The sequence below is a fragment of the Magnolia sinica genome, chromosome 2 (genome assembly GCF_029962835.1).
Source record: "Magnolia sinica isolate HGM2019 chromosome 2, MsV1, whole genome shotgun sequence".
NCBI lineage: Eukaryota > Viridiplantae > Streptophyta > Magnoliopsida > Magnoliales > Magnoliaceae > Magnolia > Magnolia sinica.
Window position 1 is genome coordinate 125490348 of NC_080574.1, and position 24913 is coordinate 125515260.

Genomic DNA, 24913 nt, shown 5'->3' on the forward strand with positions numbered 1-24913 from the left:
TTTCGCACAGCACAAATTTAGAAATTTCTGTTCTGTTTTGTTTTTGAAGTTGAGACGGGTCAACGTAGGTTTGACCTCTCTTGAGGTGCAGTGCACAGCTAGTGCACGTGTGCATCATGCACACACCATGAAAAGTGGGGTCCACTGTGATCATTATGAGAAATCTGCTTCGTCCATCAGTTCTTTCAGCTAATTTAAGGGGTCGAGCCAATGTTTGAAGCATATCCAGAGATCAAGTGGGCCCCAAATCAATAATTCATAGGCTAATCTGACCGTTGGACCACTCTCATAAGGATCCAATGGCTGAAATTCGATGTGTACGGTTAATTTATGGTCCTCATGCCATATAAAAGGTTTCGAGCTGAACAGATGGTGGGAACCCTTTGATCTTGCATTCTGAACGATTTTCAAGCCTCTTCAGTATGAATGGCTTGGTTTTCTCGGATCTCTGGCATGTAAATTCTTCGATCTCAGTCCCCTGGGATCCGTCCCTTGTCTTGGTGACTTTAGAGCATTAAATCCGTGCTTTTAGTACCCTTTTTTAGTCCAAGCTCTTAAATTCACCTTTAACACAAACATGATTAAAATAGGGCGTTAAACAGTATCATGTTCGTAAAATCATGCAGTAACTGGGGTCTAATATGCAATATTTAACCCTCAACACAACACTCAACCAGCATTTTGCTAGTCCTGAGCAAAGTATGTGAAAAATAAGTTGAGAACTACAGAATAATTTCTATGAACAGGAGTGAATTTTGTAAAATAATCCAAATATGCACTACACCAAAATATCAATTCTGGAACAAAAAACTATTTTGGTTCTGGAACGGCTTAACGTTTTAAGCCGTTTCAGATTTTGAACCGTACGGGAACTGTGCGTTGGCAATGGGTCTATATAAAAGCAAAAAAAAAAACCTATCATCTCATTCGACCCGTTTCCTCTCCCCACCGCCGACTCTCTCTGCGCCTCTCTCTCCCTCTCAACTCGATCTACCTCTGAGCCTCTCCCTCTTCGCTCGATCTACCTCTCAGCCTCTCCCTCTCTGCTCGATCTCTCTCCCCCTCTTCATTCTTGAACCCTCCCCTCTCTCTCCCCCTCTTTTATTTCTTCTTTTCTTTGGTCCAGCATATTAGGGATCATTATGCAATATCATTATACCGAATCGAGAAGATTAGAGGTTTCTTCTCAATCCAGTTCGGAGGAATTAGGGTTTCGATTCGATCTGGGCTCAGAAATCCTAATTCCTCATCGTCCGGAGGTTCAACCCCATGAATTTCTTCATTCTAGGGTTTGTGGATCGATTTAGAACGCCGTTTCCTTGTAATCTAGATCGAAATATCGAAGGAGTTAGGGTTTCTGATGGATTCAAGCAAAAGAGCTATGGAATCTTATTGTTGATCTTGGATGATTGATGGCGTGACATCAGATGAGGACAAGGTCGCTCCAGTTTACAAATTAGAGGAGGTTTGCGAGCTTCTGCAATCTTTGCATGTCAGCATCGTGAAAGAAGTTTCCGACTTTATCTTCAAATGGCTTGATCATAAAAGTCCGATGGTCAAGCAAAAGGTAAAATCTCATGTTATTCTAATTTTCCTTCGAAAATTTCCTGCTTATTATTTGGTCTTATCCTCAGGCCTTTTCATGTTAAAAAATTATATATCAGTTGATTTGTAGTTGATGACGTTCCCTTGTAGATCAGTAATTGAATTTTCAATTTGATTAATTAAAGCAGCAAAATTCAGATTTTCCTTTTTACGTTTTTGCATTATGCATTTAGTTTTTCGACAGTTAGGCTGAATCTGGAAAAGATTTGGTACAAAACAATGAAATATATGATGCTTGGCCTGAACTAGTAATTTTTCAGCTCAGGGTGGCATTGGGGTGGGGCCCACCTTTCATTTAATCTAGGCATTATACCTGATATATTAAATATCAATTCCAACACTTGTGGTGTGTTATATACCCTATGCTTCAAATTAAACATAGGCCATTTATCTGTCTATGGCTGCGTGCTGTTGGGCTGACTTTTGCAGGAAGGCCTATGTTTTGGCGTGGTGTACAGGTCTTCTACGCATCTAGCGGGTGAGTAGAGTAGTGGTTGTTTCCTGCACATCTAAGATCAATTAAAGCAAATTCGAGGTGTTTTTTTTTTTTTTGCTTCCAAGTGGGTGATGCAGTTGGGTTAAAAAAGACTGTGATTGAACGTCCACCATTAAAAACTTCTTTAGGGCCACAAAAGTTCTGAATTAACTTGATATTTGTGTTTTCCCTACACTCAAGTGTGTGTGACCAAATGGCCAAATATTTTAAATGATATTTAATTAAGTGATATTTAAGATAACAATGAGCATTTAAAACAGAGACAAGTATTTTAAATGGCCAAATGAAAACAACTTGTAAGATTTGGCCCATTGGTGGTGTGGCATGATACTCTTATTTGAGGTTGAGGGTTCAAATCTCAGCCCTCCTGCATTTATTTTTATTCAAAATGATACCTTGTCCGGCGAATGACTTGGTCAAGTCGCGCCAAGTCGGCTGAGTTTTCGAGCCAACTCAACTAGTCTTGTCGAGACTTGACCAAGTCACTCTATTCAATGAGTTTCCATGAAATTTGGCTTAAAATCTAGCCAGGTTGAGTTGACTTGAGTTGACCTGCCAAGTTTTAGAACTTGGTTTCCTTGGTAATTTTGCCAACTTGTGTGTCAGGTTTTTAACCAATGGGGTTTTGTATCTTAAGGAGAGGGTTCTTTAAACACTGCATGGTTTGTTATCATCCTTACCATCAGACCTGAACTTTTCTAATGGATGGTTAATTGACTACTAAAGAATTCAATAATGCCATAAAAGTAATCTATGCAATCTAATTTATTCTCTTGCTTATCTGGCATCTTCCTTCAAGGAAGAGTTGGTGTGAGTTATAATCTCAAGACATGCCCTTTGTTTGTATACACCTTTGCTGATGGGTATCAGATAAATTTAGCTGTGGTATATTAAGAATGGTCAATAGGATTCGAGTCTTTCAGGTTATTAATATTTTATAAAAAATATTTACAAATCCTTAAATGGCATGAAAAATGAATTTGTGCTCGTATAAGTGTTTTAGAGCTTGTCAACAACTGTCCATTAGTTCCTTGTCTACAGCTATATCTGTTTCAGTATGCACAATATTTATTATGGAGCAATGATATGGAAAGTCTCATAGGGAGCTTATTTATCTGGTTGCAGGTGATTGACCTGTCAGGGTCATGTGCTGCGTCAGACATTTGGAGTGTGGGTTGCACCGTGATTGAGCTTCTCACATGTTTCCCTCCTTACCATGACCTCCTGCATTACGCAGCCCTTTACCGGATTGTTAAGGTTTTTTAATCAATCTTTTCCATCGATATCACTTTAATTGTGGTCATTTGATTCACAACATGGTGCTTGATTTCTTCAGTAAGTGATGCTACTAGGGGCTTTTGTCTTCTTGGATTCTGTTTTTGTTCCTTTTCCCCATTTTTTCTTGTTTAAGTTGTTTGTCATTATTTCTGTTCTTTGGAGTGATGTTCAGATAGTATGTGGTAGTTTTATATGCAGAAGCTGTATCACTTTTTGACATCTTCAGTTGTCAGAAACCTATTAAGTTTATCTGTCTATGGCTACATGCTGTTGGGCTGACTTTTGCAGGAAGGCCTATGTTTTCCCTACACTCAAGTGTGTGTGACCTAATCAACAAGTTGGATATCAAATAAACATTACAGTAGGTTCTATGAAGTTTTTGATGATGAGTGTTCAGTCACCACTGTTTTTACTGATCCCCTTTCTTCCTAATGTAATTTGTTCTTCTTTTAGCTTGATCTGCATGTTTTGGATGAGATCTAATAGCTGAAAGGCATAATTGGGACTTGTATCTCTGTCACTACCCTTGATCATGAAAATGCTACCAATCTATCTGTTTTGATGTAAGAACCAGATATTGGTAAGAACCATATATTCAGCTGAACTGCAGCAGGTGCAGCCCCAGAACTGCAACAGGTGGAATTCCCTATTGTTTATGATGCCAACAAGCTTCTTGTTATGCCTTCTCCAATTGGTGGTATTCTTATAATCTGTACAAATACTATTCACTATCATAGTTAGGTAAGTCGTTTTGCTTTTACCCATGTTTGTAGTGCAACCACTGTGGTAGGTTAGCATAATTGACACTGTTTATCAACATTTTCTTTCCAGTTTTTACTTGTTTAAGACTTACCTTCTCAGTTTATTTGGTTATTTTATGTTGGAGGTTCAAATGCTTGTATACATGTATAATGTATCACTGACCTTAGGATATCTTTCTTCCTCTTGCTTTGGCAGTCTATCTTGTGCTCTTAGCCTGAACAATTTTCCTGGCTGGCCTAAATTCTTCTTAAGGGACCAAAATGAACTAGATAAGTTGCAGAAGTCTACTCTAGTCTAATTTTCTTGCTCCAAATCACTTCTTTTAAATTTTCCAATCTCTTATTATTTTGGTCTGCTCTTCAAATCTGATAAACTGCCTTTTGTAACCCTTCTATGTCAGAGATGTCATGCTTTCTGGGTATTACAGTGGATTTAAAACTTGAGATCTGGAACTCTGGTACATCATTTTGAAGGGTCCTTGTGACAATCTTCATTTTTTTTTTATCAGTCATTCTACATTTAGTTCTGCCCCATTGTCATGAATATTGTCAGCACATCCTTTCAATCGATCTGCTCTGGTGTAGAAAGCTAAGGATAAGGGATTTCTTTTTGGGAAAAAGCTATGACTGGAGTCTTGACATCCCTTGATGGGTGCTTTTTCATTACTCCTATGTGGATTGCAAACAAATGTTCCACAGAAACAATTGAGACCTGAACTTTAGCTGTCAATTGATTTTTCCTTCCCGCTTGGCAGTTGTAAGTCATATACTAAAAATTACAAGGAGACCATTTTCCCACTTGATTCCCTTCCCTTTCAGTTATGTTCTTTACAACTTCTGTTATCACGTCTCTATGAAACCTTTGCACAAGTTCTTGGATGAAAATTTTTACATTCTTTGTTCCACACCATCATATATTATTACTTAATCAGTGATATCGTAAAGATTGTAGAATTTTTTGATTTTTTTTTTTTTTTTATATGCTTCCCTCTCAATTTGGTGTTATTCTGAATATAAGGCACACGGGATGGTGGTGGTCCAATTGGAATTTCAGATTACACAGGAGTTCCCCAGCGAAGAATGGGTGGAGTTGGGAGGGTTTGTGCATTTCTACTCTTTCAGTATTAATTTTTTTCAATAGTATTTTGAGGTGCTGAATTGCATCCGTTAGTGACATTGCCTTGGATATCTGTTTGTCTATGTAGTGGAAGCCAGCCATCTTTTATCAAAAGCATGACTGTAGAAGTTGTTGTTCCTTGATCACTTGTTACTTCTATCTATGGAGAGGATGGAGGCTGTTTAAAACGGATACGTGAAGTTTATTCTGAGACATGATGGCTGTTGATGTTCCTGCATCCTTGATGCTTTGTTACTGACCAATAAATGCATTTTCAGATTTCTGGTGCTAAAATTACCATCACTGAAACTGCACCTAGGGCAACTGAGACTGTCATTATAATATCAAGAACACCTGAACCGACCCATGCTGCACAGAGCCTGCTTCAAGCATTTGTAATGAGCGGGACAGCCTCCCCCTGATTTTCCGTAGTGGACAAGCAACCTTCCTTGCGTTCTTCCTGTTGTATCAAAGAAAAACCCTTTTCCGTGTTTGGAAAGCTGACTGGAATGGATTTTTGTCATGGTTGGTTGTTTTGTTTGCATCTTTAGTTATTTTCAGGTTTTGACCCTTTCAATACAATTCTAGGTGTAACTTGCAAGCATTGCATAACTTTAAACAAACCATTTTAACAGTCTCTAGGATGCTTTTGTAGTACATCAGTGAATTTGCTCTGATTTGTCCATTTTTTGCCACATTTTGTAGGTGGAATATCAATTATCCATTCATTCATACATGTGAGGCTCATGTATGATTTGACTGGCCCATTTTGGCCTAAGCTGTATTCATCATGGCCCTACCTCATGGACTTCCTAAATGCTTAGCAAGTGTGCCAAGCACATGCATCTTTCCTAGTTCTAATTTTCTCCAAAAGTCAGGTGGGGCCACATTGCAAGAAATAATAGGGATTGGACACTCACCATTGAAAATTTATTGGGGCTCACAAATGTTTAAGACAAGGCTGATATTTGTGTTTTCTCTTCATCCTTGTGGACATCACCTGACGAATGGGTTGGATGGAACACAAACAAAATGGTGGGCTCCATAAAGGCCTTATTGATGGTGTTTCCATCCTCTAGTATTTCTTGTGGTGTGGCCCACCTAGGTTTTATTATCTACCTAGTTTTTTTATTAGCTCATGGACTACCATGACTTGACAAAACTGATGGATGAAGTGGATGTCACAAGGACATTGAGACTTTAATCTTTGTTACATCTAAAAAATGTATCCTCCTAATAACTATGGTCTAAAGAGATTGAGACTTAAGATCCATCAGCAACAAGTCTTCCATGTTGCAGCTTTCCTTTAACAATTTCATGCTTCTGGTAGGAATTATGGAGCTGCATCCAGGAGGGATCAATAGCATCCCAAGTAAAGCACGCATAGAAATTGGTATGCCTCTTCTCTTTGGTGAATAAAATTCAGTAAGACCCAGGATAATTGTAATATTTGTGATTTTGAAGGAGGAAAAAAAGATATGGGTTCAGTAAGGATTCCTTCATTGAAATTCTGTTTTCTGTATGAGATGCCTTTATTAATTATATGGCGATTAATTATCTTTGATTCCTAGCATAATAGTTAGTACCAATTAACTTCAATTTCTATAGTTATTTATATTCTTAGGTGGGAAGCGCCTTGTTCCTGTGGGTCTAGGAGATGATGATCAATGCATTGAGGAGGGAACTTCACACGCCATCTCCGCAAAGCTATAATTTAAAGTGCTAGCCTTTACTGTAGCTTATTTTGTAAATTTGATTTTGCAATGAAACATCTTCAAGCACATTATTTTCTTATGTTTTTCTTTGGATTAATCTCTATTTTGATGGAATGTAATAAACTTCTGTTAATTTATTTCCCTTGATCTTAAATTTTGTGTTTATCTGGGTTTAAAATTCTTCTTAAAATTCCGTCCTAAAATCTGATCGTTGGCAACGTTGAGAAGGTTTAAAACCGTTTTTAAAATTTCTTTCCTAAAATATGATCGTTGGCACCAGAACGGTTTAAAACCGTTCCTAAAATTCCATCTCCGAAATTGGAAATGGTACCCAAAACGGTTTTGAACCGTTCCTATTTTTGTGCGACGCCTCATTTAGGAACGGTTTTAAACTGTTCCTAAATCATTTAGGAATGGTTAAAAATCGTTCCTAAATGACGATTTTGGTGTGGTGACGAGAATTCTAAGATTCATGAATGTCGGGTATTACTTTCTACTGGACTCAAGGGCACGGTAAACTTCATGATCAAGTTCAAAGTATTAATCCTTCAATTAGAATAATTCTAAACATTAAGATCCATGGGTGTACAGTGTAACCTCGACTTATTACCCTCAAAGATTCAATTCTCCACTTCATGATATCATTGGTAACCAATAAGAGCATTCAGGACACCCAAAACCTAAACCAAAACTTGCCTTACAGATCATCTTTTTCATCGGCGGCTTTCATGTCGTGTCAACCTTGGGGAATCGAGCCTTCACCTATAAGGAGCAAACCTATGGTGAAGACCATTCGCCCAACCCTTTCCATAGGTAACTATTTTTTAGATGGGTATTTATTTCTTTTTCTTTTTCTTTTTTCTATCTTCTTATTGAGCATGATGGGTAAATTTCGCAGGCTGGTTCCTTTCATGCTTAGTGATTACCAAGTTAATCATTCAATATCGAACTGAAACCTGAATGTGTAAGCAAGATGTGACATGTGAAATCATGACTCAATCAATGTTTATAACATCTAATTATGGATTAATAATTCGAACTTAACTGTGAAATCTAACAGATAACTGAATCCAAGAGTCGTAAATCACCAACATTCCATATTTTATACTTCTCAAATCACGACTATCCTTCAAAATCACTTCGAATTCACAAGAAATTCTAGAAAATTTTTTAAAAAATTTCACAATTTTACTCAAGACCAAGAAAATACTGATTAGGTAACCTAATATTCCATCCCCAACCTAAAATCTACATTATCTTTAATGTAAAAGAAATTAGCATGTAATGCACATGGGGCAACGAAAGTAAAAGAGAAGTGATGGAAAGATAGTACGTGGACGAAGGACTCAAGAGGCTTTTCCAAAGAGATATTAGCGGAAGAGCGGGTCAGCACAAGAGTTAAACCAATGAAAGCAAACTATCCTAAAACAACGTAGAAACAAAACTAACCTAACGATATAAAACCGACCACCTTAGAACAACATAAAATAAACTACCTTAGTCCTATGAAAGCAGGGGAAAAGCTAATCAGTCATGCCGCAAGGTTCCTTTTCTGGTCAATATCTGGATAAATTTCTCAATAGGTTTCTCAATATGATCATCCAAAAGTCCTTTTTGCAATAGGCTTGGATGCCCTGGAGCATGAAGTTCCAGAGAAATTTATGGACCACATAAAAAATTTGTCGTTGATTCACCTGAAGTATCCAAAGCATATATGATTCACCTGTAATAAAAAGTTTCAAAGTTAGTATCCCATGGTGAATTAAAGACTACAAGTAGATAAAATTCAAAAAAATTCTCATCAGATGATGTAGTCTCAACACATTCTGAAGTTGCAAACTCCGGTTCAGTTTCCAGCTCCTCATCCCTTAATGGTAAACGATTAGGATCTGTGGAAGAAGGGACTTCAGAGTAAGGGTTTTCTCGGTCCATGACATCTACCAAGGTACTGTGTTGCGAGGCATCCACTATTTTTAGTATCATGGGGTTGTCAGAATCCATAAAGTGTGCCAAGCAATCATCCAAAGAGTTGAGAAATTCAGCTGAGAGTGACTCATTCTTCACATTAAAGTTTATGATGATCTGCCTAAGGAATCCATCGTCTTTGAAATCAGGTATGTCAGATGAGTGGAGTAGATCCTTATGACTGATCACTTTGTGTACTTTTTGATCACTGACCTAGACCATACTTGAAATTGATTCCGGAGAAATTTGGGCTAAACATTCACGATTATCATCCCAATACGCATCATCGTCTAATTCCGTGTAGTGCACACTAGGGATGAGATCGCTTTCCTCACATTCTATTCCTAAATTCAGTTGAGGTTCGAATAAACTAACCTCTACCTCATCGTTGAAATCTTGTGTGTCGTGTGAGTGCAGTGTGTCACTATCATTATATTTGAAAGACATCCACATCTCTTTATCATTCTTTTGAACCGTCATCGAGATCGACTCTTCGAAAAATTGAACCATATGCTCATTAACATAATCCAACTCTTCATTCCAAACTCCAGAGTTCTTCAAGAGCGAGTTAGGACCACTTTTCTCGCATTGTATTTCTGGACTGGGTTGTGGTTGGAGTGAATGAGCCTCCTCTATCTTATTAAGGTGTGAAGTAAGCGCTTTCAACATTTTTCTAATTTTCGCAAGACAGGCCATGTTATGCTGAAATAAATCATCTTGGATTGTTTCTGGTTAGAGCTCAAAGTTAGGGTATCCAAGAGAATAATCATTATAAAATGTTGTTGGTTCATCTTCCCAAATTTGATGTTTCCACTGGTTATAGTCATACAGATCATATGTGGGAGAATATGATGGTTGATAATAGTCCTCATTCCCATAATTATGATGACATAAGGACTTCTTAACCAATGGAGTATAATATTCCAGTCAGCTCTCGATAATGGTTTGAGAAAAATCTTGAGATATAGGTTGAATTACATCGTAATCATTATACATCCCTCCCCGATATCTCTTATCCATCTCAGCATATTAATGTACCCACTCTTCCATAGTGAAACCCTAACTCTGAATCTAATTTTAAGAAAAATAAAAGAAAAGATCCTACAACAGTATGAAAAGTAAGAGGAGGAGAAGTTAGAAGGAAGTTACTAAATTAGAAGTTCCTATGTTAAGATCCTGTAAAAGAAAACAAAAGAAATTAGTTTCTAAAAATAAAAATTCTAAAGTTAGAAAGTTCTTAAAAATAAAAAGTAGACTAGTTTCTAAAAAGGAAAAAAATCATAAAAGAAAATAAAAAATTTCTAAAACAAATTAGGAAAGTTCTAAACCTAAAATAGAAAGAAAGTTAGTTTCTAAAAGAAAACCTAAAATTAGAAAGTTTCTAAAATTAAAATAAAGGAAAGATGAGTTAGTTTCTAAAATTAGAAAAAGTTTCAAAAAAGGAAATAACTAACTGAGGTTCTAAAAGTTAATCAGGAAAATTCTAACATAGAATTAGGAAATTTCCAAAAATAAAAGAAAGGAAAGATGAAACAAATCAGGAAAATTCCTAAAAATATAAAATATATCCTAATCTAGAAATAGAAAGTGAGACTTGTACCCTTGCAACTCCGCCGTCACCGCGGTTCCGATGCTGCGTCTTGCGCACCGATCCGATACTCTAGCCGGAGATGTGGGCCAGCATTCGGTGCGAGGAAAATGCCGTACATGCGAATTCTGAGAGAATCTCTACGACTTGTCACATCAATCAATCAAACAATCAATCCCATCATGTCAAGTACATGTCAAGTACACATCACCTCACACCCTTCCTCAAGCAACCTCCAAAGTCAAAAGTTTCTTACACCACCCATACCTTTCTTACACACTCTACCATAAAAGTCAAAAAGGCTCTTACACACCCATCCCTCTCTCTCCCATCCATCACTCTATCACATCTCTCTCTTTACAACCCTCTCTCTCATTTCTCAACTCATTTTTCCAAGCAAGAGAAAGCCTCACACATCCAAGCTCTTTCCCTTCTCCATGAGAACTTTGTGTGTGACCCATTTCCTCCCCTCTCATCTCCCATCTCAACCATCAAAAATCCATCTCCTCCGTTAGGATCGAAGCTAAGGAGCAAAGGAAGCCAAGGGAGTAAGAAGAAGGCAGTGGGTGATTTTGGATTTTGTCTTTCATTCATTTGTTTGATTTAAGGGTTCATATCTATTGGGACCCACCTTGATGTGGGCTTTGTATCAAAGAGGGACCCATAGTGGCGGGGCCCTTCCATCTTCGCCGATGTCTCTCTCTCTCTCTCTCTTTCTATGATTATGGCCCACCTAATTTGTGTACATCATCCATGCCATCTACCGGTGGACCCCATCTATGTGGGACACACCATGATGTTTATATGCCATCCCAACCATCCATGGGGGGCCCACCTTGAGGTGGCTAATAGTGGGGGTGGCTGTTAGTGAAGTGTGATCTGACGTGGGCCCACCCAGCTCCATAGCTTAGGTGGCAGATCGAGTGAAAGATGCCTCGTTTCAACACTGGAGCTCTTGGTATTGATCCCTGTGGAGGTGGCTAACATGGAGTGTGTACTGACATGGGTGTACTGTCTTGGGTGTGGACTGACGGAGGGGTCCATAGGACCCACCCACGTCATCCATCCATTTTAGTGGGCCACACCATACTGTATGTATTTTATCCAAACCGTCCACCACCCATGGACGGTGGGGCCACATCCGTGTGGGCCCTCCTTAGTGCGTATGCACACTCAGATCCATGGCTCAACGGACAGACTGAATGGAGGTACCTCATTTCATGTGAGACCCAACCCGAGTTCGCATGTGTGCATGTGTGTGTGTGAGTATGCATTCCATCCATCTTGATCTCGCGGTCCTACCGGTCAAATCCCGGTGACCCGTGACCCTTGGATAGTGTTTGCGGTCATCCGTGAGCTCAGTCGTGAAGACCCGACTCGGATCGAGTTGAGACCTATGCCATTGTGACCGTCTCGTCGCCGCGGTTCCAACGACGTGTCTTGTGCGTCCATCTGATGTGTAGATCGTAAGTTGGGTACATTTCATTTTCTAAGCCCCTGATCATGATCATGTGGCCCACCTAGGGGTGGTGTATATGGATTTCTAGGTAGGTCCCATCTCTTGAAACTATTTCCAATACACACTACACTATTTCCAACACATACTACACACACACTACCTAGGCCCTATCCCTACACCACCTATCTCTAAAACACCACCCACTAACCTAAAAAGCCTACTAACCCTACAACATTGTTTCTAACTCTCTATTATCATGATTTCTCTTCTATATCCAAGGTAAGAAACTCCTGATTACTTAGCTTAAAAGAGATTTTTCTCTCTTTCCCTCTTATTTCTCTCTCTCTTCTCTTCTTCCCTAGCAACCTTCCTCCAAAAATCTCCAAATTCTCTAGCCCTTTCTCCTCCTTTTTCCTCTTAATCCATCCATTGAAAACCCATCTCATCCATTAATCTTGGCTCCTTGGAGCATTGGAGCTTGGTGATCCAAGTTTTGGTGAAGATATTTAGGTGGGCGCATCTTTATTCCATGCAATATCCTTTCCATAATGTAGATCTTCTTCTTCTTTCATTCGAAAAGTGTGGGACCCACCACTCAATGGTGGAGATCCTACACAATTCCTTGGATGTGGCCAAATGGTCCATCTTATGCATGCATGTCCCATGCATGGGGTTTCCTCTTGATGGACCCCATCATGGAGGGTTCTCCTCATTCCATAACTTGATGGGACATCTAGACCCTTGCATCATGGTTGGGATGGTATCTCATCCATTCATCTCAAGTGTAGATCACGCATGATGAAGATCCACGGTGAAATGTAGATGGAAATGCAATGTATGGGTGTGATTGTGTTGGGGAAGGCTCAATAGTGACGGAGCCTTCTCCCAATGGGTGGAATATTTTTATTTCTCTTCTTCTACCTTTGCTATGATTGCTGATGATGTGTGTGGTCCACTTGGTGGGCCTGCATAGTCCAAAAAAGTCCAGCTAGGGTGGGACATTCATACCTACCTACACTATGGTTGGGTGTCCCATTTGCTGACCTTTATTGATGCATGCAAGTGTGGTAACCTTGGGATTTATTTTGAACATTTGTGGGGCCCACTAGGGAGAGTCATAGCACCTAGTTCTTAGAATATTTTCCCTTTTTATTTAATTTATATAATTAATTTTATCCAAGTACATGTTGCTGTCCAGAATTTTCTGGATAGTTTCTGGTTAATTTTGGACCAGATTTTGGGACTGTTTGGGGGACTATTCATAACCACCAAATATACTTTTCTAAAAGGTAGGGATCTCATCTTGATGTCTCCCAAATTTCATCCCCATCTGACATTCATTGGGGTCCCAAAGGTGTGGTCTAAGTGAGGTGGACAGTCTGGATTTTCTACACTGTTCCAGCAGCAATCTACCCTGGATAGGTTAGAATTCTAAAATTTATTAAAATATTTTTGGGTGTGTAAAAATTATAAAAATTTACAGAAAGGTGGACTACCATGGTGGGACCCACCTACAAAAGTTTGAGGCCAATGGACACCTGTACACACCATAGTTATGGCTGGACTGGCCCATTACAACATGGTGTCCAGATCAGTCCAATTTTCAGGATAGACTGATTTCTTTAAATGAATTAAAATATTTATAGATGTCAAAAAATTCTGAAATTTTGTGGGGGTGTGACACACCTATGATAGTGTCACTCTTTAAAATTTCAGCTCCAACAGACCTCATTTAGGTATCCAAAAGAGTGGACCAAGATAGTTGGACTGCCAGATTTTCTGCTATGCAGTCCAGCAATATGCCTTGATAAAACCATAATTTAAAAATATTTCCTCTGATGGTGAGCCACCTTTTTGGATTACCTCTCATTGTATGCATGATAAGGGGCCTTGGCCCTCAATTTTCCAGAGTTTTAGAGGCCCTGGACCCACTCTAATGGAGTGCCCAAATTTAGGACAGCAACATGTCATAATTATGCTTGGCCTTTGGGCTGAAATTTTGAGGAGTGAGGCCCACTACATTGTGAAGATCTTAGAGGGAATAATTTATACCTTTGGTTCCTTAAATGTTGGGCTTAATAAATGTACTTTTGAGGCCCACTACAGTTGAATTTAATTGGGTCCACAAATGTAGCTCGTTGTTGAACTATTTAGGCCCAATTGAGCTAGGACTTTCCAGATAGGCCCATTGAACTCTTGGGCCATTTTTACCATACTATTGTGTTAGGTTAGTGGGCCGGATTACACAAGTAGATGGGCCCTTAGTTGCCCACCAAATCAACTTTAATACTTGGGCCGGGTTGTAGGCCCAACTTACTTGACTAAGAGCATGACATTTGCCCATGTGGTTTAAGCAATGGGTTGCCCACTAGGCCACCACAATATATGGGATTAGTGGCCTTTATGTTGGGCCATAACCTTTCCCCTATGGGCCCATAATGGTAATTATGAGTTGGGTTATGTGTGTTTCCCTTGGACACATGTTCTAGATAGGCCTTGGGCCACCCTTTCTAAAGCCCAACATGAGTGTTTGTGGTATGATTATGGCTACCCGTTTCTTATTTCTGATGTTACGTGGTCCTTGAGCCTTGATCCATGACCAATTAGAGATGGGATACCTCTTGGGGACTAATTGTGGTTGGATGTCCACATTGGTGGCCCTAAGGTAGGCCCATGGGCTTCTATGGGTGGTTAAAGGTCCACCATAGACTTTTGCTAGGCCCGTTTCATCTATTTAAGCCCATACCATTGTTTTCCTTAGTCTCGTGGGCTACCCCAGGTATATGGGCCCCCACTAGAGGTTGTATTCCTTATGAAGATTGGTTAAGTACCTAGACCCTTCATGGTTAGGTAGAGAGTTTATCTTCACCTCATTGGTACCCCTATTCATCTTCATGGCCCACTCCCATACGCATCATATGCATGCTTGGTTAAGGTGTGATTGACCATGGTTGTGCCATTGTGTAGGACATGTTGGTATCTCCCCGAGAGATGGATGCTTGGGATTGATGCATGGGTGATTGTGTGATTCAGGCATCTGACATTGTATAGCTTGTGGATATCCGCCCTTACTTCATCAGGGCCTTACCTCCACAGGGGTATTCATGGATGGCCGTATGTCTGGACACCGAAAATATTAGTTGAGCATACAGGGTGCATAGAATGCCCATGAGTGAAATTTCTAAAACTTCCATGGTACCAAGGATCTGCTCCAACGCCGTGACCGGGTGGAATACATGAGTGCATAAGGGCCTTATACCGTTAGGCCGCACTCCCACTATCGTGTAGTCGGTTGGATAGGGGTGTGAGGAGGCATTGCTAGGCTGAGTCTGACTATCTCGTAAATGGGTCCGCTACCTTCAGGCCTTGTTGGTAATTGGTTGTCCACAAGCGGGTAGTGCGGTCTCTTATGCTCGTTTGACTGTGTGGGGTCTGCAGAGCAGCAGTCATTCAGCTGTGTAATGGGCCCCGGTGATTTCTTTATGATTGAAAATGTACTTGACTTATGGTTTGGATATGAGCACTGACATTACTTGCATCGCATTAGCATTGGCTATACAAGCCCCCCTTCATGCATAGCCTTGGTATGACACCCATTACTAATTGCATCGCATTCATAGTAAGCCTTGGTAAGGCTAGTGATATGCTCATTGATCATGCTTCTCTCCTTATACCTCCTACTATTCTTCTGTGCACCATTGTCACACACTTACACCACCCTCTAAGCTTCTATAAGCTTATGCACGATTGATGCGTGTAGGAGACTCTAGGTAGGCGCCGTCACAGCAGAGCGTGGAGTAGAGTTGAGCAGTGAGGACTCCAGTGTTGCTAATTTCTCTCTCTTTTCCTTTTATTCTCATGTATGTCCTTTTGGACCTTATGGATGATGTAAAAGTTTAAATTTTTAGTGAATTTTGCAATGTGTGCCTTTGTTATTCTCAGATGTACTTGCTGTGATCTTGGGTATGCTCGTATTGGAAATGATTATACTGTTATGAAAATCCTCTTTGTAGGATCCCAGGATCGGAATCTACATTAGGAGCCGAGAATGGGGTACTACGAAGGCTGTTGCGGCCAGAACCAGTAATCGGGTTCTTTGTGAGTCTGGTTACTGAATCTAGGGCGTGACAGGAGTTAGTATTAGAGCATAGCAAGTAATTCTGGAATGACTAAGGATAACATCGCAGGTCTGCCATGAACATGGGGACAAGTAGTGTCCTAAAATCCTTCCTTTCGCTTCGTATTGAGCCTGTAATTGTCTTGATTCCTTGCGTCGTCATTATTTTGTTGACGATACCGCGGGGACATGGCACCCGTGGTCATGACACTATTGGTCATGGCGCCCGTGGTTGTGGTGCCCGTGGATGAGGATCCGATTCCTGAGGTCCCAATCCGGCCTGTTTCTCTAGTTGAGCTCGTAGCGCCCGTACCTATAATTGCTCCGGCTCCCCCACCTATTCCCCCTCCTCAGCCTGCTGTTCTAGTTTCGGAAGCTCCTGCTCCACTGGTCGCACCTGTGCCTCTGCCTGAGGTGAGTGCCGCCCCTGCCTTTCCGACAGTACCTATAGGAGCTGAGCATTTTTAGCAGTTGATGCAGCTTGTTGCCACCACATTACAGACCCGTCAGCTAGTTACCGCTGAGGTTTCTGGGCAGTCTGATTTACCACGATTTAGTGCGATAACTCGAGAGTTCCGGGAGCATGATCCCCCTGAGGTTTAGTGGTGACCCTAACCCTTCTGCCCCGAGGCCGAGGATTTTTGACACTATTCAGTGTCCTGCGGGTCAGAGAGTATCCCTTGCGACCTATCTTCTTCAGGGTGAGGCCCATCATTGGTGGTTATCTGTATCTAAGATGGTCGGACCTCAGTTTGTTTGTACATGGGAGGAGTTCATGGTCCGTTTCGACCAGAAGTTCTTCCCTAAGCATGTTCAAATCCAGCGGGCGATCGAGTTTGAGACCCTAGTGCAGGGTGATATGACTGTATCTCAGTATGAGGCCCATTTCTTGGCCTTGTCTAGATTTGTTCCTCATCTCACCAGCGATGAGAAGATGAGGGCTCGTCGTTTTGTGACTGGTTTGCGTCCTGCCCTTCGCAGTCGTGTGGTAGGGCATTGTTTGGAGACATTTGACCAGGTCGTTCATCGGACACTGGTTTATGAGGAGGATTGGGCTATGACCCAGAGGTCGAGAGAGCATAATTCCGGTGGAGACCGGAAGAGGAGGGCACCTGCCGGCAGTTCTAGGCAGCACCGTCAGCAGAGACGGAGGGGCAGGTAAGGATTTCAGCAGCCTACGGTTCAGACAGTAGCTTCATCATCATCGTCAATACCATCTTCCAGCCCCTTTTCTGGTATATGCTTCGGTTGTGGACAGGCCGGGCATTGGAGGCGTGAGTGCCCTCTCCCCATTCAGCAGCAGAGGCCACCGCAGTTGCCTCCTCCTCGTCCTCCTCAGCAGCAGTAGAGAGCTCAGATTCCACCCGTCTCTCCTAGGGCTCCTCCTCAGTAGCAGAGGCAGCCAGGCAGACCTCCTCAGCAGCGACAGTAGTAGCAGAGACAGCAGCAGCCGCAACACCAGTAGAGGGGATATCCGCATGTCCAGTCCTTGGGTCCAGTATGTATCGCAGCCCAACAAGCACAGACTCAGGACCCTCAGTCTTCCGGATTACTTCCCCTACCAGCTCAGGGCCGCTTTTATTCTGCACAGCAGGTGCCAGGCCAGGACCCGCAGTCATCGACCGGTGGAGTAGTCGAGGGTATTCTTCTTGTTTGTTCCTACATTGCTCATGTTTTATTTAATTCTGGTGCCTTTCATTCTTTTGTGGCCGATCAGTTTTGCCGATTGACCGGTATTTCATCGGAGTCCGTGTCTGAGGCTTTGACCGTTTCGACTCCCATGGGGAAGTCTATGATGTTGACCCTTCGCTGTCCTTCTGCCCTGTGTCAGTGGGCGAGATGTTCCTTCCTGCCGATCTGTTCATGATGCTGATGTCAGATTTTGATGTGATTTTGGGTATAGACTGGCTTGTAGAGTATGGTGCCATCATAGACTGTGCCGCGAGGAAGGTTATGTTTCACATTCCAGGCTTGCTAGTGTTTCAGTTCGTCGCTGAGCCTAGAGGAGAGCCGTTATCTACTTTCTTGGCTTCAGTCGTTAAGGATTCTGTGGCAGAGAGTATTGAGCTACTGTCAGTTGTTTGTGAGTACCCGGATGTGTTTCAGTAGATCCCGGATTTACCTTCACGTCGGCAGGTGGAGTTCCAGATTGATTTGGTGCCTGATACTGCGCCCATCTCGAAGGCCCCCTACCGGATGACACTGTTGGAGTTGAGGGAACTGCAGGAGCAGTTGGATGAGCTTCGGGAGTTAGGTTTCTTTCATCACAGTAGTTCACCTTGGGGAGCCCCGGTATTGTTTGTGAAGAAGAAGGATGGTTCGTTGCGACTCTGTGTAGATTATCGTGAGCTCAACAAAGTCACCATCAAGAATTGATACCCGCTTCCCCGTATTGATGACTTGTTCGATTAGTTGCACGGTGCACAGTATTTTTCCAAGATAGACTTGTATTCTGGTTACCATCAGATTCGGGTCCAAGAGGAGGATATTTCGAAGACAGCTTTCCCGACACGTTATGGTCACTTCGAGTTCCTGGTCATGTTGTTTGGACTGACAAATGCGCTCGCTATATTCATGCAGCTAATGAATGAGGTTTTTCAACCGTTCCTTGATCAGTTCGTGGTGGTATTCATTGATGATATTCTTGTATATTCGAGGACTCGATAGGACCATGCTAAGCACCTGCGGATTGTGCTTGAGACCCTCCGTGCCCACCATCTGTATGTGAAGTTGGAGAAGTGTGAGTTTTGGCAGGAGGAGATGAAGTTCCTCGGTCACGTGGTGACGAGGGAGGGTGTCGCTGTGGACCCCTCGAAGGTTGATGCAGTGCGTCGGTGGGGCCAGCCCACGAATGCGTCCGAGATTCGCAGCTTCCTTGGTCTAGAGGGATATTACCGACAGTTTATCGAGGGTTTCTCCCGTATTGCAGCACCGCTGACCCAGTTGATGCGGAAGGGCGTTGAGTTTGTCTGGAGTGACGCTTGCGAGAAGGCATTTACGGAGTTGAAGGACCGCCTCACGTCCGCTCCTGTTCTCACTATTCCTGATGGGAGTGAGGGTTTTTTTATTTTTACTGATGCCTCCAGAGTTGGCTTGGGTGCTGTACTGATGCAGCATGGGAAGCCAGTGGCATATGCCTCGCGCCAGCTCAAGGTCCATGAGCTGAACTACCCCACTCATGATTTGGAGCTCGCAGCAGTCGTCTTCGCACTGAAGGTGTGAAGGCATTATCTATATGGGGTCAGGTTCGAGCTCTTCTCGGATCATAAGAGCTTGAAGTATCTATTTTCACAGTCCAAGTTGAACCTGCGACAGAGGCGATGGATGGAGTTGCTGAAAGACTATGATTTTGACCTTCAGTACCACCTGGGCAAGGCAAACGTGGTGGCGGACGCGCTCAGCCGCCAACCACGAGGCCTGGTAGCACAGATGATGGTGCGTGAGTGGCAGATGCTCGAGGATATATCAGAGTTTGACTTTGAGTTCAGTTTGCAGTAGTCTTCCATTGTTCAGCTTTCGAGCTTATCGATTTAACCTTCCTTTGTGGCCAGGGTGATCGAGGCTCAGCAGAAGGACGAGTCACTTCAGGAGTACCGAGCAGAGGCCGCATCTGTGGAGCAGTCAAACTGGCAGATTGGTTCCGATGGTGGATTATGCTTCAGAGGCCGATTGTGTGTCCCGGACGTTTCAGAGTTACGTCGGGATCTGATGACCGAGGCACACTGATCGAGACTTACTATCCACCCGGGCTCCACGAAGATGTATTGTGATATGAGGAGGCAGTACTTCTGGCAGGGGATGAAGTGCCATATTACGAGGTTTGTGGCCGAGTGTGACACATGCTAGCGTGTTAAGGCCGATCATCAGAGACCCCCTGGTCCCTTGCAGCCGTTGAGCGTTCCAGAGTGGAAGTGGGAGCATGTATCGATGGACTTCATCGTAGGTTTGCCGAGGACTCAGCGCGGTCACGATACCATCTGGGTTATCATCGATCGTCTGATGAAGTTAGCTCATTTCATTCCAGTACGTGCTTCCTGGTCTATGGACCGGTTAGCGAGGATATTCATTGAGGAGATAGTGAGACTGCACGGCATCCCAGTTTCGATCATTTCAGACCAAGACTCCAGATTTACGTCTCAGTTTTGGAGGAGTTTTCAACAGGCATTGGGGGTCACTTTGCATCTCAGCACCGCATATCATCCGCAGACAGATGGGCAGACCGAAAGGGTCAACCAGATCCTTGAGGATATGCTCAGGGCTTGTGTAATCGACTTTGCGGGCAGTTAGGATGATCATATGCGCCTCGCCGAGTTCGCGTACAACAACAGCTATCAGACAACTATCGGCATGGCTCCTTTTAAGGCACTTTATGGCAGACCGTTCAGATCTCCTAGTTGTTGGACCGAGGTTGGAAAGCGTCGTCTCTTAGGTCCCGAGGTTGTGCTGCAGACGTCAGAAGTTATTGATGTTATCAGGCAGAGGATGTGCACAGCTCAGAGCCGGTAGAAGAGTTTTGCTGATCCTCGGCGTCAACCCCTAGTTCGTAGTCGGGGACATGGTATATCTCAAGGTCTTGCCTATGAAGGGCATGGTTCACTTTGGTGTGAAGGGCAAGCTCGCCCCGAGATTCATCGGACCTTTTGAGATTACCGAGCGCGTGGGCGTTGTGGCCTATAGGCTTGCCTTAACTCTAGAGTTGTCTGCGATCCACGACGTGTTCCATGTTTCTATGTTGCGGAGATGTGGGTCAGACACTATTCCTGTAATTGATTGGCAGCCACTTGAGGTCCGTGAGGATGCTTCCTATATTAAGCTGCCGATTCGTATCCTTGTTCGGAAGGAGCAGGTCCTCAGGACCATAGTCATTCCCTTGGTGAAGGTGCAATGAGGTCATCATTCAGAGGCCGATGCGTCTTGGGAACGCGGGGCCGAGATTAGAGAATGTTATCCCCATTTGTTTGATGATTGATTGATATATGATTATTTGTATTGTCTTCCTTATATGATGATTGCTATATAATGGTGGTGTTTTGTCTTTTATTTTGTCTTATATTGTTCAATTTCGAGGATGAAATTTCTTTGTTGGTGGGGAGGGTTGTGAGACCCGACCTGAGTTCGCATGTGTGCAAGTGTGTGTGAGAGTATGTATTCCGTCTATCTTGATCCTGCTGTCCTACCGGTCAAATCTCAGTGACCCGTGACCCTTGGATAGTGTTTGCGGTCATCCGTGAGCCTAGTCGTGAAGACTCAACTCGGATTGAGTTGAGACCTATACCATTGTGACCGCATCGTCGCGGCGGTTCCAACGATGCGTCTTGTGCATCCATCCGATGTGTAGATCGTAAGTTGGGTGCATTTCATTTTTTAAGCCCTTAATCAAGATCATGTGGCCCACCTAGGGGTGGTGTGCATGGATTTCTAGGTAGGTCCCATCTCTTGGAACTATTTCCAACACACACTACACTATTTCCAACACACACTACACACACACTACCTAGGCCCTATCCCTACACCACCCATCTCTAAAACACCACCCACTAACCTAAAAAGCCTACTAACCTTAAAACATTGTTTCTAACTCCCTATTGCCATGATTTCTCTTCTCTATCCAAGGTAAGAAACTCATGATTACTTATCTTAAAAGAGATTTTTCTCTCTTTCCCTCTCATTTCTCTCTCTTCTCTTCTTCCCTAGCAACCTTCCTCCAAAAATCTCCAAATTCTCCAGCCACTTCTCCTCCTTTTTCCTCTTAATCCATCCATTGAAAACCCATCTCATCCATCTATCTTGGTCCCTTGGAGCATTGGAGCTTGGTGATCCAAGTTTTGGTGAAGATATTTAGGTGGGTGCTTCTTTATTCCATGCAATATCCTTTCCATAGTGTAGATCTTCTTCTTCTTTCATTCGAAAAGTGTGGGACCCACCAATCAATGGTAGAGATCTTATACAATTCCTTGGATGTGGCCAAATGGTCCATCTTATGCATGCATGTCCTATGCATAGGGTTTCCTCTTGATGGACCCCATCATGGAGGGTTCTCCTCATTCCATAACTTGATAGGTCATCTAGATCCTTGCATCATGGTTGGGATGGTATCTCATCCATTCATCTCAAGTGTAGATCATGCATGATGAAGATCCATGGTGAAATGTAGATGGAAATACAATGTATGGGTGTGATTGTGTTGGGGAAAGCTCAATAGTGACGGAGCCTTCTCCCAATGGCCGAAATGTTTTTATTTCTCTTCTTCTACCTTTGCTATGATTGTTGATGATGTGTGTGGTCCACTTGGTGGGCCTGGATAATCCAGAAAAGTCCAGCTAGGGTGGGACATCCATACCCACCTACACTATGGTTGGGTGTCCCATTTGCTGACCTTTATTGATGCATGCAAGTGTGGTAACCTTGGGATTTATTTTAAACAATTGTGGGGCCCACTAGGGAGGGCCATAGCACCTAGTTCTTGGAGTATTTTCCCTTTTTATTTAACTTATATAATTAATTTTATCCAAGTACATGTTGCTGTCCAGAATTTTCTGGACAGTTTTTGGTTGATTTTGGACCAGATTTTGGGACTGTTTGGGGGACTATTCATAACCACCAAATATACTAGTCTAAAAGGTGGGGATCTCATCTTGATGTCTCCCAAATTTCAGCCCTATCTGACATTCATTGGGGTCTCAAAGGTGTGGTCCAAGTGAGGTGGACAGTCTAGATTTTCTGCACTGTTCCAACAGCAATCCACCCTGGATATGTTAGAATTCTAAAATTTATTAAAATAGTTTTGGGTGTGTAAAAATTATAAAAATTTATAGGAAGGTGGACCACCTATGGTGGGACCCACCTACAAAATTTTGAGGCCAATGGACACCTGTACACACCATAGTGATGGCTGGACCGGCCCATTACAACATAGTGTCCAGATCAGTCCGATTTTCAGGACTGATTTCTTTAAATTAATTAAAATATTTATAGGTGTCAAAAAATTCAGAAATTTTGTGGGGGTGTGACCCACCCATGGTAGTGTCACTTTGTAAAATTTCAGCTCCAACGGACCTCATTTGGCATCCAAAAGAATGGGCCAAGATAGTTGGATTGCCAGATTTTCTGCTGTGCAGTCCAACAATATGCCTTGATAAAACCATAATTCAAAAATATTTCCTCTGATGGTGGGCCACCTTTTTGGGTTACCTCTCATTGTATGCATGATAAGGGGCCTTGGCCCTTAATTTTTCAGAGTTTTAGAGGCCCTGGACCCACTCTAATGGGGTGCCCAAATTTAGGACAGCAATATGTCATAATTATGCTTGGCCTTTGGGCTGAAATTTTGAGGAGTGAGGCCCACTACATTGTGAAGATCTTAGAGGGAATAATTTATACCTTTGGTTCCTTAAATGTTAGGCTTAATAAATGTACTTTTGAGGCCCACCATAGTTGAATTTAATTGGGTCCACGAATGTAGCTAGTTGTTGAACTCTTTAGGCCCAATTGAGCTGGGACTTTCCAGATAAGCCCATTGAACTCTTGGGCCATTTTTACCATACTATTGTGTTGGGTTAGTGGGACGGATTACACATGTAGATGGGCCCTTGGTTGCCCACCAAATCAACTTTAATACTTGGGCCGGGTTGTAGGCCTAACTTACTTGACTAAGAGCATGACATTTGCCCATGTGGTTTGAGCAATGGGTTGCCCACTAGGCCACCACAATATATGGGATTAGTGGCCTTTATATTGGGCCCTAACCTTTCCCCTATGGGCCCATAATGGTAATTATGAGTTGGGCAATGTGTGTTTCCCTTGGACACATGTTCTGGATAAGCCTTGGGCCGCACTTTCTAAAGCCCAACATGAGTGTTTGTGGTATGATTATGGCTACCCGTTTCTTATTTCTGATGTTGTGTGGTCCTTGAGCCTTGATCCATGATCAATTAGAGATGGGCTATCTCTTGGGGACTAATTGTGGTTGGATGTCCACATTGGTGGCCCTAAGGTAGGCCCATGGGCTTCTATGGGTGGTTAAAGGTCCACTATAGACCCTTGCTAGGCCCGTTTCATCTATTTAGGCCCATACCATTGTTCTCCTTAGTCCTATGGGATACCTCAAGTATATGGTTCCCCACTAGAGGTTGTATTCCTTATGAGGAATTGGTTAAGTACCTAGACCCTTCATGGTTAGGTAGAGAGTTCATCTTCACCTCATTGGCACCCCTATACATCTTCATGGCCCACTCCAATACGCATCATATGCATGCTTGGTTGAGGTGTGATTGGCCATGGTTGTGCCATTGTGTAGGACATGTTGGTATCTCCCTGAGAGATGGATGCTTAGAATTAATGCATGGGTGATTGTGTGATTCACGCATCTAGCATTGCATAGCTTGTGGATATCCGCCCTTACTTCATCAGGGCCTTACCTCCACAGGGGTATTCATGGATGGCCGTATGTCTGGACACCGAAAATATTAGTTAAGCTTACCGGGTGCATAGAATGCCCATGGGTGAAATTCCTAAAACTTCCATGGTACCAAGGATCTGCTCCAACGCTGTGACCGGGTGGAATACATGAGCGCACGAGGGCCTTATACCATTAGGCCGCAACTCCCACTGTCGTGTAGTCGGTTGGATAGGGGTGTGGCCTTATCTGCCTGGTGTGAGGAGGCATTGCTAGGCTGAGTCTGACCAGCTCGTAAATGGGTCCGCTACCTTCAGGCCTTGTTGGTGATTGGTTGTCCACAGGCAAGTAGTGAGGTCTCTTATGCTCATTTGATTGTGCGGGGTCTGCAGAGCGGCAGTCATTCAGCAGTGTAAT

The 24913-nt window shown here is 42.7% G+C and overlaps 1 protein-coding gene and 1 long non-coding RNA gene across 3 annotated transcripts; both read left to right on the plus strand.

Annotated features, from left to right (window-relative positions):
- The first annotated feature begins 1093 nt into the window (after window positions 1-1093).
- Window positions 1094-2226, plus strand: LOC131237561 (uncharacterized). Of its 2 annotated transcripts, none has more exons than XR_009167310.1 (2): window positions 1094-1567; window positions 1866-2226. It is a non-coding gene; the product is annotated as an uncharacterized LOC131237561 (long non-coding RNA). The 2 variants fall into 2 exon arrangements; XR_009167311.1 differs by having other exon boundaries at window positions 1871-2226.
- A 14064-nt stretch (window positions 2227-16290) lies between these two features.
- On the plus strand, window positions 16291-16704 carry LOC131227400 (uncharacterized). The gene is made up of 2 exons (XM_058223199.1): window positions 16291-16515; window positions 16603-16704. The coding sequence occupies exons 1-2, from the start codon at window positions 16291-16293 to the stop codon at window positions 16702-16704; spliced, it is 327 nt and encodes a 108-aa protein (XP_058079182.1).
- Window positions 16705-24913: the final 8209 nt, after the last annotated feature.

Bases quoted from the DNA above. Each gene is read 5' to 3' on its own strand.
- LOC131227400 (XM_058223199.1), top strand. From the start codon at position 16,291: ATGGCACCCGTGGTCATGACACTATTGGTCATGGCGCCCGTGGTTGTG. The intron at 16,516-16,602 runs GTGAGTGCCGCC...ACCACATTACAG, and splicing joins CACCTGTGCCTCTGCCTGAG to ACCCGTCAGCTAGTTACCGC.